A 12,378-nucleotide genomic window follows, 5' to 3' on the forward strand; every position below is an offset into this window, starting at 1 on the left:
GAATGCCTAACCTCAAGTAATCCACCCGCCTCGGCCTCCAAAGTGCTGGGATTACAGGTGTGAGCCACCACGCCTGGCCAGTCTGTGGTTTTTCAAAGTTTCCTCTTCTTAGTTTAATTAATTATGAACTCTCAAACTAAAATACCAATACGATAAGCAGTGGAATTCCACCAGTTATAAAAGCTTTTACTACAACTCAATACTATAGAAAACAACAGCTTCATACATATATAAGGTTTTCTAAAGAAATAGGTCAATACATTATCTGCTTGATGCTTATGTTTGTCCTAACCCACTTACCTGTGTCCAGGTGAGATAAACGATGAAAAAGTACTATGCTAAGGTAAAAAGTACTATACAACTGAAAATTAACAGTAACAGAAGATGAAACATATTATAACCTACTCTAGAGTTTAGCAGGAGGCATACATCATAGAGAGAAGAGCAGTAACGTATAATAACATTGTGCAAAATGTTTTAAATTTACTTTTAGAGAAAACATACCATTAGCCACATAGCCCAGCTGTGGTATAAGCTGTTCATCTTTACAATTTTCCCGTCCTGGTACCAACCGTTGGAATTTTGTGGGATGAGGATTTCCATCAACATCCACCAAAAATGGAGGAGGCATGAGGTGAGGAGCTTGTTGGGTTTGTTCATCCAATACATAGTTATTGGCATCACGAATAAGAGGACGATAATCCGTGTGGAAGAACATCTGATCTGGAATCTTTATGACAGATTTTTAGTGGGTTAACATACACAGGGAATTTACAAGTAAATACTTGTTTTCATTCCTAGAGCACACTCATTTTTTAAATCAGAGAATCTTTTGCATACTCTTATAGTCCTTTGTTGCCCTATATTCCCTTTAGGTAGAATAGAATTGAATTACCTAAATGGTAATTCTCTTTTCTCCACAAAATCCTATAATCTGTATTAATTTTTAGACATATCATATTTCTTCTATTATGATAAGAAGAACTAAAGCAACAACCCAGTAGATATAGTTGGGCATTTGTATTTAAGTTGTAAAAATTACACATACCTACATAATTATGTTTTTCTTGCTTATTTTTATTCAAATGAAGATAGATGAAGTATAATACATATGGTAAAACAGGTAAATATCAATCACATCAAAGGCACTCAAACCTGATATTAATGCAATTATTGAGCTGACCACAATGCTTGAGTTCTCTTTCAACTCTAAGATTCTATAATCTTTCTCAAATTCACAGCTAATAAAACATAAAGAACCAATTAAGTTAGCTCCCAAAGTATTTTAACAGGATCAATAATAAGTAAAATAGTAAAACAGCCACCTAAGAAAATAAACATATTCAGTCACCAGCGGTTTATTCCCAATTCATGATAAGTAGAAGATGTGATGTGTTAGAATTACTCTCCTATTATACCTGGAAGGCAGTAGAGAATATGTTCAAAGCAAAAGGATTTCCTAAGGAATTTTTATATCTTCATCACCCTATAACTTATCTTAATTGTGATCTGCACAGCCAAACCTAATGTTCTGGCAGTGCAGATCACAATTAAGAATCTTTACTAAGAAAGACAACTTTCTTTTATTTTGTATCTATTGACACATAACAGCCCTTATTAACTGGAGGGCTTTAAACAAAATTTGTGAATGACACAATCCTAAATTATACTCTACAGCAAAATTTAAATATGCTAACCTTTTCGTAGTATTTACTGCATCCAAAACCAAAAAGCAGCAAATGCCCATGAGAATCTGTGCAGGCAAAATGGTTTCCATCTGGTGAAAATTTACAATCAAACACCGCACCATGGCCTTGGCCTTCAATCTGAAATTCAGAGGAGTTTCAAATCATCTTAAGAGTAATTTTCAAATAATAGATAGGTGGTAACTTCTCCTTGCTAATACCATGGACTCTGTGATGCACAAACATTCCAAAGTACTCTCTGGCTTCTGCAGCCAGAACCCTACTGATACAGTAAATCCCTGAAAGAAATTAGGGAGAGGCAAATTGCAATGGATGAAATCAATCATTGCTAGCAAGGACATACCTCATGAAATACTAAATGAGTGACTGTGAAGATTAAAAAAGAACTAAATGTGGGCCGGGCGCGGTGGCTCACGCTTGTAATCTCAGCACTTTGGGAGGCCGAGGCGGGCGGATCACGAGTTCAGGAGATCGAGACCACGGTGAAACCCCGTCTCTACTAAAAACACACACACACACACACACAAATTAGCTGGGTGTGGTGGCGGGCGCCTGTAGTCCCAGCTACTCGGAGAGGCTGAGACAGAGAATGGCGAGAACCCAGGAGGTGGAGCTTGCAGTGAGCCGAGATTGCGCCACTGCACTCCAGCCTGGGCGACAGAGCAAGACTCCGTCTCAAAAAAATAAATAAATAAAATAAAATAAAATAGAACTAAATGCAACCAAAATGACAAAGGTACTGCCTAAGCAAAGTCAAGATACTATCTTCACATCTTAAGTTGTAATGCAATGAAGCCTTAAAATAACCATCCTAAAATTAAAGCACACAATCAATTTTACTAATGAAAGACAGAGGATCTGTCTTTGTTTTCGGTCTATATAAAGCATATAAAAGTAAACTCAAAGACCAACCAACAATTTAGAAACGTTTAATCAGAATAATTCTTAAGAGGATATTAGTATTCCCATCACCATAGAATGGTGGATATGAGTGGTCCCATCACCATAGAAGGGTGTTCTGAGAGAAGAGATAGCTCACCAGATTTTTCCATGGCTTGTAGGAGACATATCTTAAAGAACATCCATATCTCCAAGTCCATGTTTGCCAAACAACTTTCTGATTACTAAATCATATGAGGTTTACCGAGGTAGATACAAGTATTACAGTCACTGTTATAATTCATAAATCAGAATTACATTTTAAACATCAATCTTTTTGTGATTTTGGTTAGGTGTTAACTCCAAAGCTTAATACATTTGAGTATCTGTAGTTTAGGGCTGGGGAACAGAATTTGGAAAATGCTAACACCTAAGAATAGTCATCTTGAAAGGCTCAACTGGCCTTATTCTCAATTGTTGAGTTATTCTCTGAATTATTTAACTAATTTAAACACAAATGACAAGAGGTTCCTCTGCACTAGGTATACTTTAATTAACCAAGTTATTATAGAAGAGAAGTTGGTTTTAATGTGAACTAGATACAGGTAGGTGTCTCTTACCATGTTAAAGTAATTCCGAATTTTGGTCCCCCGGTCAAGGTCCCAAATAAAAATGTTCCCATCATGACCTGCTGAAAGTATGATCCTTTGATCAAATGGATGGGCTTCCAGAACGAATACTTCATCATCATGTCCCTATAATAAAAATCAGTGTTAAAAATGAAAAGCAACATGAAATGTTTGGTTCATTTGGTAAAAAGGTCTTCAGTGTGCTATCAGTCTGGTTCAAATGAATTTATGCAGAATAATTTAACAGCATTTATGACATGGATACTACATGAACAATATAGCTCAGTGAGAGTTCCTTATAAACTGCTGATTTTATCAAGTATTCAATAAACAGAAGACCCAGAAATGTTTTTAAAATAAAGATAGTCTAAACAATTACAGCTCATTAACCAGGCCTCTGAAGTGGAATTTAGGACTGGGCTATTTAAAAGGCCACAGAATATATGACAAACAGAATCTTTCAATAACACCCAATTCTGACACAGTGATAAATACAATCCAGCACTCTATTCTCTATTACTGGTATTCAAATTGTATTTTAGTAGGTCCCATGATACATTCAAAGGATAAAGCACAGTGGCTCTGCTCTATATCTACTTTACATTTGGGAGTTCCATTTAAGATGTTATCTAGAAAATACATTTCCTGCTAAAAAGAAATACGTTTGAAAACCAATGCTTTATGTTATATGTTTATATAACATGTTTACATATGTTATATGTTTATATGCCTCGTAAAGGAAAAGTTTACAAACATCTGCTTTAAGATCATTGTTGATTTTCTTTGGACTTAACTCCTGACTAGAGAGTATATGATTAAGAACAGGCTCCAAGCCTTAGAAAAGCATACAGAACTTCCTGAAGCTGCACTTAACTTAGGAACACACCATCACATTATACATCAGGAGCGTCTAAAAAAATGATCATATCCTGCAAATCTCAAAAGTGCATTTTATCCCAAATCATGCTATTAAAAAAAATAGAGTATCCTACCATATTACGATTATGGACAAAAATACACCTTACTGAAAGAAAATATAACTTTAGACTGGCTCAAAATGTAGTGTCAAGATTAGTAGGAAAAATCCCCTTATGATAAGTACCATCACAACTCAAAGTTTACCAAAATTCTTCCCAGTGACTACAGAAAAAGTTATTTCTTTGTTATAACAAAATCCCTTGCTGAAAGAATCAGTTTGATATAGCCAATATTTTCTCAGGTTCCTAACCAGCAAAAAATAAAGTTAGTTTGTTAAACTCTAACGATAATGACATGACTACTTCAATGTATATTAGGGAAAAAAAAAAAACTTTGAAGCTGGGGATTTTCATTTTTTTGGGTCACATGCCTTAGGAGAGTACATAGTTACTAGATCATGGGGAACAAGATCTAGTCAGAATCAGTAATGTCTTAAAATTTATCATCTGCCATATTTGTATTTAGTAAGCACACTTTTATTTCCACCACCACCACACAAATCTAAATTATCATCCTGGCTCATCCTGGCTACTATCAGACTCCTATAATCTATCTGCAGTCACTCTTAGCCCATTCCAATCTACTCCCTCTTCTGTGACCAGAATTAAAAGGTATTTTTCAAAAGCAAAACTCTCATGTCATTCCTTTGCTTTAAACCCTTTAATGATTTCCTATTGGTGTTACAATAGATCCTACAAAATCCTAGTCTGGCCCCTGTCCACTTTTCCAATTGTATCTGGGGAGACTCTGTTTCTGCTCTCTGTGATATAGCTAAATTGGCTTTCTTTCAGCTCCTATCTACCTCAGGACCTTTGCACATGCCATTCCCTCTTTCTAGAAACATGCCCCAGCCTCCTCACATATTTGATTTACCAAATATTTATTGATTCCCTACCATGCAGAGGCAGGGAATAAACAAGAAAACATAACAATAAAATATCAGATAGTGATAAACCTAATAAAAGTAAAGCAAGGTGACATAATAAGACAAAGACTAGGAGGCTACCTTGGATTATTTGATCAGGGAAGGCCTAATCAAGGAGTTGACACTTAAGTTGAGATTTGGGTAATTCCTACTTATCTTTCAAAACTTAACCCAAACTACACTTCCTCAGGAAGGTTTCTCTGAGCCTCCCATATCAAATTTGGTTACCCTGTTAGAAGTTTGCATTCTATCTTGCATTTTTCTTTCTTAGCACTTATCTGATTAAAAGTATTTCTCATAATAGGCTATAAACTCTGGCATGACAGGACTCTGTCTAATTTACCATTTATATCTAACACCCAAGCCACTTTTGGCACACAGCTGATACTCAAACAGCATTTGCAAACTAGAAGAACTTTACATCCCTCTGATACATAAACACCATGATATACTATAAAGACAACTGAGTTGAGTCAGAAGAATTGGTTTCTATTCTTATCACTTACTACCGTGTAATCACATGGCAACCATTTGGCATTCTCTCCTTAAAATGCTTATGAATTGATAGTTGAAACAGACAAAAAATAAGGTTTTTAAATTAAGCTTAATCTGAAGTCAACCAGTATTATGATAAACTGAAAAACATCAACACTACCCATGTGATTTCTGCTATTAATCCTTTCAACTTTTTACATAACAAATACTACAGCCTCTTACAATGACAAATACACTTTTTGAAAGAGGAAAAAAGACCTTTCTTTTCCTACTTCTTCCTCTTACCCCTATTCCTTGCATAAACTAATCACTAATGGTAGACTATGTAGGATACCCTTGTCGAAATAAGGTACGCTCTACCCCTATAACGGTAACAATGAAAAAATGCCAACCCCTGCTAAAAACCAAATAACTTATATGTCCTCATTGTATACAATAACATAGTAGATGAGTAACTACCAGACTTAGAAAAGATCTTGAAAAGATTTCATACTTGCTTTTAGCAGGTGTAGCGCGTGTCATCCCTATTTTATAGATATGTCAACAGAGGCCTCTCAGAAAATCATTTTTCCAAGGACTAGTACAGTATATAGCATAGAAAGGAACCTGGAACTTAAATTTCCTGTGTCTTAAAATAATGTGCTTTTTGACCATTTTAATTACTCTAAAAATAAAATACTTACAGATAATGTATGAAGAAGCTGTCCTGTGATAGAATTCCACACTTTTAAAAGAAAATTGTTCACTGCAGTAATAACTGTGGTATCATAGCGATCCCAGGCCACCATAGTCACCTTAAGTTTAGTGATCTTGTCTTCTCCAGGTGGCAAATTATTGCTAAACAAAACAATTTGCAGTATTCATATCTTATAAATTTTTGACAAAGGTGCATGTTAAATAGCAAATGACAAAATTTCTCCAGGAGTATACAACTGTTTAGATTTAAAAATCCTAAACTATACCGTTAAGTATTCATGAAAGAAAAAAATAAATGTATCTGCATAGGGCAATACCCATTAGCTTATTTTAGGGAGAAAAAAAGACCCTAAAGTGACAAAAATTTGGTAAATAGTTCCTTGAGAACCAGAAACTACTAAGAAATCTATAAATACCTTGAAAAATAAAATTCATACTTATGTTGGTTGTCAGAAAATATGAAAACATAATGGCCAATTTATTATCTTAAATATGAATGTTTTTAAAAACCCATAGGTCTTATAGAAAAGTAGATTTAGTACCATTTTTATGTAATTAAATATGACATTATCAATAGGTGGCTATGATGAAAAAGCCATTTCTATATTGCAACTAATGGAAAGATAGTTGATTTCAGGGCCATACCCTAAAGAAGATGTAGTGTCCCAAAGAGGTAATTACGTATCTTCCAATCAACAGTGAAGATGACAAAACTGAATGCTGATTAAGTGGATATTTATTACTGAGTAGGAATGCTAACAACATAAAATATTATAAAAGTATCCTTAGAAAATTAGAGAAAAAGTTAAACATATGATGACATTTAATAGGGACAACTCTCAAGGAAGAAAGTAAAATAGGTATATTTTTTAATGACCTATAAAAAACTAAGGCAGAGAATGGCTCTGTAGGCATCAGTAGGACACAGAGATCTTTGAGTCACTAAAGACCAGAATATCAAATGAATCAGCAATGTTCCTGTCATCCAGTCTGTCAATCAACAGTAAAGATGATTTGCTTAGAGGCTGTACAGATGCAAACTTCAGGTCTACAATTAACTTCAAACTATTAATGTAAAAAGATATTTTATATTCATTATTAAACTTAATGTAAAATATATCATGAGAACTACATAAACATCTAACATATATTCTTACGCAGTCATTTTAGTAGCCATGTCTAGCACTATACTCTTCCATTCTTGTTGCTGATACTGCCAAATTCTTGCCGTTCCATCTCGACTTCCACTAACAAATCTTAAACTAGAAAGAGTTAAAATAACTTTATTAATTTTCTCAAAAATGTAAATCACTTTTTTTGATAATATAAGTAACACATTAGCCCTCACACACTGAGAGGAATGTAAAATGGTACAGTCACTTTGGAAAACAGCTTGGCAGTTCTTCAAAATGTTAAACATAGAGTTATCATATGAACCGGAAATTCTACTCCCGGGTGTATATCCAAGAGTAATGAAAACATAAGTCCACATAAAAATGTGTACATGAATATTCATGGCAGCATTATTCATAATAAGCCAAAAAGTGGAAACAACCCAAATGTCCATCAATGGGATAAATGGATAAACAAAATGTAGCATATTCATACAATGAAATATTATTTAGCAAAAAAAAGAAAGAAAGAATGATAGACACAGTAACATAGATGAATCTTGAATAGGCAAATCTATAAAGACAAAAAGTAGATTAATGGTTACCAAGAGCTGGGAGTGAAGGGATAGGAGAATTGGAGGTTGATAGTTAAAGGGTATGAGCTTTCTTTCAGGGCCAATGAAAATGTTCTAAAATTGACTGTGGTGATGGTTGCACAACCCTATGAATATACTAAAAACCAAATGAATTTTACGTTATGTAAATTATATCTCAATAAAGATGTCATTTAAAAAGAATACATATTCACCCATACTTCTGTCACTGTTAACACTTCAGTTTCTATTTTCAGAATTTATAAAACACAGACATACACAATTCAATATTTGCTACTACAAAAAATTGAACTACATGTTTTTCCCTAGCTTAACTGTATTTTGTAGATCTATTTCTATGTTTACAAGTACAAAACTACTATCACTTTTAATAAGTGTTCAACTATATGAATGTACCAAAATTTTTTAAATTAATCCCTTAATGATCAACTGTTGTTTCCAATCTTCACCATTATAAATAATGCTGTGATGAACATCTCTATATAATCTTTGTACAACCTCATACATATCTTTGCTGAGTCAGAATAGGTGTATTTTTAAAGCTTTTGATACATACTGCCAAATTGTTTCCCTGAAAAGTTTTTTTAATAATTTACAATCTCATCACAAGCTGTAGAAGTGTCCATTTTCCCAAAACCCTTGGCAATATTGGGATTATCATTTTTCATTATCTTGTCATTCTGAAAGAAAAAAAAGTGACTGTTATTTTAATTTATATTTCTTTGATTATTAGTAAAGTTGGACATCTCCTCATGTGTTTATTGGCCACACGAATAATTAAGACCACAATAATGTATTTTTTCCTTAAAGGAAAAAGACAGGGAGTTAAAAATTTAGGTTCTTCTAGCACGAAAGGACAGTAGCTGTAATAATGTTCAAGCATCTAACTCAGTATAATGCAGTCAAGTCAATCTTAAAATTTATTTGGTGGTTTTTTCATTCCTAATATAGACATCACTCTTTGTAGACCATCATTATTTACTCTCAAATTGGACAAAAATGAACAACTCCATCACTGTAATTATTTGCTGTCAAAAAAATATTTAAAAATAAAACATGATCATCCTATAAAGTCCTTATAGGCTGGGCGTGGTGGCTCACGCCTGTAATCCCAGCACTTTGGGAGGCCGAGGTGGGCAGATCACAAGGTCAGGAGATTCAGACCATCCTGGCTAGCACAGTGAAACCTCGTCTCTACTAAAAATACAAAAAAATTAGCCAGGCATGGTGGCGGGGGCCTGTAGTCCCAGCTACTCAGAAGGCTGAGGCGGGATAATGGTGTGAACCCAGGAGGCGGAGCTTGCAGTGAGCCGAGATCACACCACTGCACTCCAGCCTGGGTGACAGAGCGAGACTACGTCTCAAAAAAAAAAAAAAAAAAAAAAAGTCCTTATAGACATACAAGTTGAGCTAGCTGAATCCAAAATTCTAAAATCTGAAAGTGTTTGAGTGTCAACATGATGCCACAAGTCAAAAATTCCACACCTGGCCTCCTGTGATGGGTCACCAATAGTCAAAACTTTGTTTCATGCACAAAATTATTTAAAATATTGTATAAAATTACTTTCAGGCTACATGTATAAGATATATATGAAACATAAATGAATTGTGTTTAGACTTGGGTTCCATCTCCCAGCATATCTCAGTATACATATGCAAATATTCCAAAATCTGTAAAAATATCCACTCTGGTACCAAGCATTTTAGATAGGAAATAACCTGTATTTGAAACAAATTTATGATGGGTGCTTAAAATTTTAAATCTATTATGCCAGGTAAACTTTTAGGCTAGAGCCTTTTTGGCCATTATCTTTTTGGGATTAGACATTTTACAGAGTGCAAGGATATCTGCATATAATTTCTGACTTTAGGGATATAGGAATAATGAGTGATGCAGATATTCAGAGAAAGTCAAGACAACTAAAAGCTGGAACATTCAGGAAAGGTTTCAGGTAGGGCATGAACCGTGAAGGAAGATAAGACCTAGTTAAGAAGAGTGGGGAAAAAAAGAAAGGAGAGGGAGAACAGAGGAAAGGAGAAAGTAGGAGAGAGAGAGAAAGAGGTTAGGGGAAGGTAGGAAGTGGCATTTCTTGGTAGAAATGATGTGAGGAGAAGTATAGGCAAAGGAATGGATGAGATGTGAACAGAAGCAGGGTACATCAGTTAGGCTGGATCTAAGGATTCATATGGAGAATAGCAGCAAAGAATGTAGCTTTAGGTCATGTGGTAAAAAGCTCTGAATGCCAGGCTAAGACGTTTGAATTCTATTCCATAGACAGAGAAGAGGAAACACTAAAGATTTCTATAAAGAACAATGTTGGCCGGGCACAGTGGCTCACGCCTGTAATCCCAGCACTTTGGGAGGCCAAGGCGGGCAGATGACAAGGTCAGGAGATCAAGACCATCCTGGTGAAACCCCGTCTCTACTAAAAATACAAAAAATTAGCCAGGTGTGGTGGCATGCACCTGTAATCCCAGCTATTCGGGAGGCTGAGGCAGGAGAATCACTTGAAATCACCCAGGAAATGGAGGTTGCAGTGAGCCGAGATCGCACCACTGCACTCCAGCCTCAGTGACAGAGCAAGACTCCGTCCCAAAAAAAAAAAAAGAACAATGTTACACTGGCAGAGATGGACAGGTCAAATAATGGAACACTTGACTAACATGGGTGCTAACAGAAATAGAGCAAAATAAACAAAGAAGAAAGCACTCAGAAAGGAAGACCTGATAGGCTATGGTTACTACTTGGATGAGATTGTGGAAGTGATGGCTAAGGATGTCATCAAAGACAAACAAGGGCTTTGAACCTAAATAACTGGACAGAAACAAGGTATCTATCATAGAGGTAGCTGCATCTGAGGGAATGGTAGCAAAATATATCAAACATCTGTTTACACAAATATGTATGTATTACATAATTACCTGTCTCCATTGTTACAGAACTGAACAGCAACAACTTTATCCTAAGACATGAAACAGATTTTTGGTTAAAGTGGACTTATTTGTAAAATGAATTAAGTGCTCTTTCTCTCAAATTCATAGGCAAAAACATCATGAAGTAGTTTTTTTTTTTTTTTAATTTCAATGAGGCCCAAAACAATGTACTAACTATTGAGGAATACCTATTGGCAGTAATAGGAAACAAACCAGACACAGGGAAACCTCATAAACCATATCTCAAGAGACAAATAGTTCTGAATAGATATTAGTTTATTATGTCCTCCATAATAAGACAGCACACTAATGTAAGAGAACACCTTAAAATAGTTAATTTAATAGTAGTTGTATTAAATTTTACACGTAATTTTATTAATGTTTGAAAATAAATCAATCATTTCCTGTTTCCCACATCATTTATTTAATTACTTTCCAATGGAATCATCTGACAATCTATAGGTAATCTTCTTTTAGAATAATTAACCCATACTTTTACAAGTATAGTATGTATAGTAGTGATGACAAGAGTAAAGTGTAAGCCAAAATTTGTGATTTGTATATGTTACTATGGTACAGATCAGAAAAGAAATGAAATAAGCTTTCCAAGGATGTTCAAAAATAAAGCAACCGTTTCTGATTTTCTCTTACCGTATGTGACTCTAATTCAGCAATTTTCTCAGGAACCTCAGAACCCAAATAATATATTCTAATCACATGGTCAGTACTACCAGTTGTAATGAACATACCACCTAGAAGATTAAAAAACAAAACAAAACATAGTACCAAGGAACCTTAAAAACCCTCTCATTACTTCCTTAGTCGTATGCTACCTTGCATTAGTAAAAAGGCTTAAAGAAACACAAGGTTGTCTTCTAATTATTGGAGACATACTAGCGATTTAGAGAAAATGTAAAACTATATCATTCATCCAACAACATCTACAAACTATACACTGAATACAGGCCTATGATCATAAACATTAAAGAACACATCCTGAGGAATTCATTTCTTTATTTAGAAATGTAATGTTCCAAAATTATTTATAAGACAACTTATCTACAATTCTGGTTGAGTGTAAAAAGTCAACTGCGTTTGGAATAACAAAAAAGTTCTAGAGATGGATAGTGTGACAGATGCAGAACAATGTGAATATACTTAAAGTTACAAACTGTACACTTAAAAATGGCTAAAATGATAAAATTTTAAGTTCTGTATATTTCACAATCAAAAAAAGGAAAAAAAAAGGTTAATGTAGGATTCTTAGCAGTAGGAAAAGCACTGTAAAAGTGTTTTCAATATGGAGCAACAGTACATGTTTTTTTGTAAACTCTGGGCAGAATTTTTGTGTTGATTGGGGGGCAGTAAACTTTTTTGTTAGTGGGTATTTAGAGTAGGGGGTCTGTTTTT

General features: G+C 34.6%; 1 protein-coding gene across 3 annotated transcripts in view; it reads right to left on the minus strand.

Moving 5' to 3' along the window:
• Positions 1 to 12,378, minus strand: part of BRWD3 (bromodomain and WD repeat domain containing 3) — a 141,507-nt gene that overhangs the window by 51,828 nt on the left and 77,301 nt on the right. For all 3 annotated transcript variants that reach the window (XM_063634255.1, XM_055266825.2, XM_063634256.1), the window contains 7 exons: positions 11,620 to 11,720; positions 10,957 to 10,997; positions 7,466 to 7,570; positions 6,296 to 6,449; positions 3,206 to 3,340; positions 1,698 to 1,826; positions 505 to 730 (listed from right to left, as the gene is read on the minus strand). In XM_063634255.1, the coding sequence (XP_063490325.1) occupies positions 505 to 730; positions 1,698 to 1,826; positions 3,206 to 3,340; positions 6,296 to 6,449; positions 7,466 to 7,570; positions 10,957 to 10,997; positions 11,620 to 11,720 (891 nt within the window). The remainder of the gene's footprint in view (positions 1 to 504; positions 731 to 1,697; positions 1,827 to 3,205; positions 3,341 to 6,295; positions 6,450 to 7,465; positions 7,571 to 10,956; positions 10,998 to 11,619; positions 11,721 to 12,378) is intronic.

This window comes from Symphalangus syndactylus, chromosome X (assembly GCF_028878055.3).
Source record: "Symphalangus syndactylus isolate Jambi chromosome X, NHGRI_mSymSyn1-v2.1_pri, whole genome shotgun sequence".
Taxonomy (NCBI): domain Eukaryota; kingdom Metazoa; phylum Chordata; class Mammalia; order Primates; family Hylobatidae; genus Symphalangus; species Symphalangus syndactylus.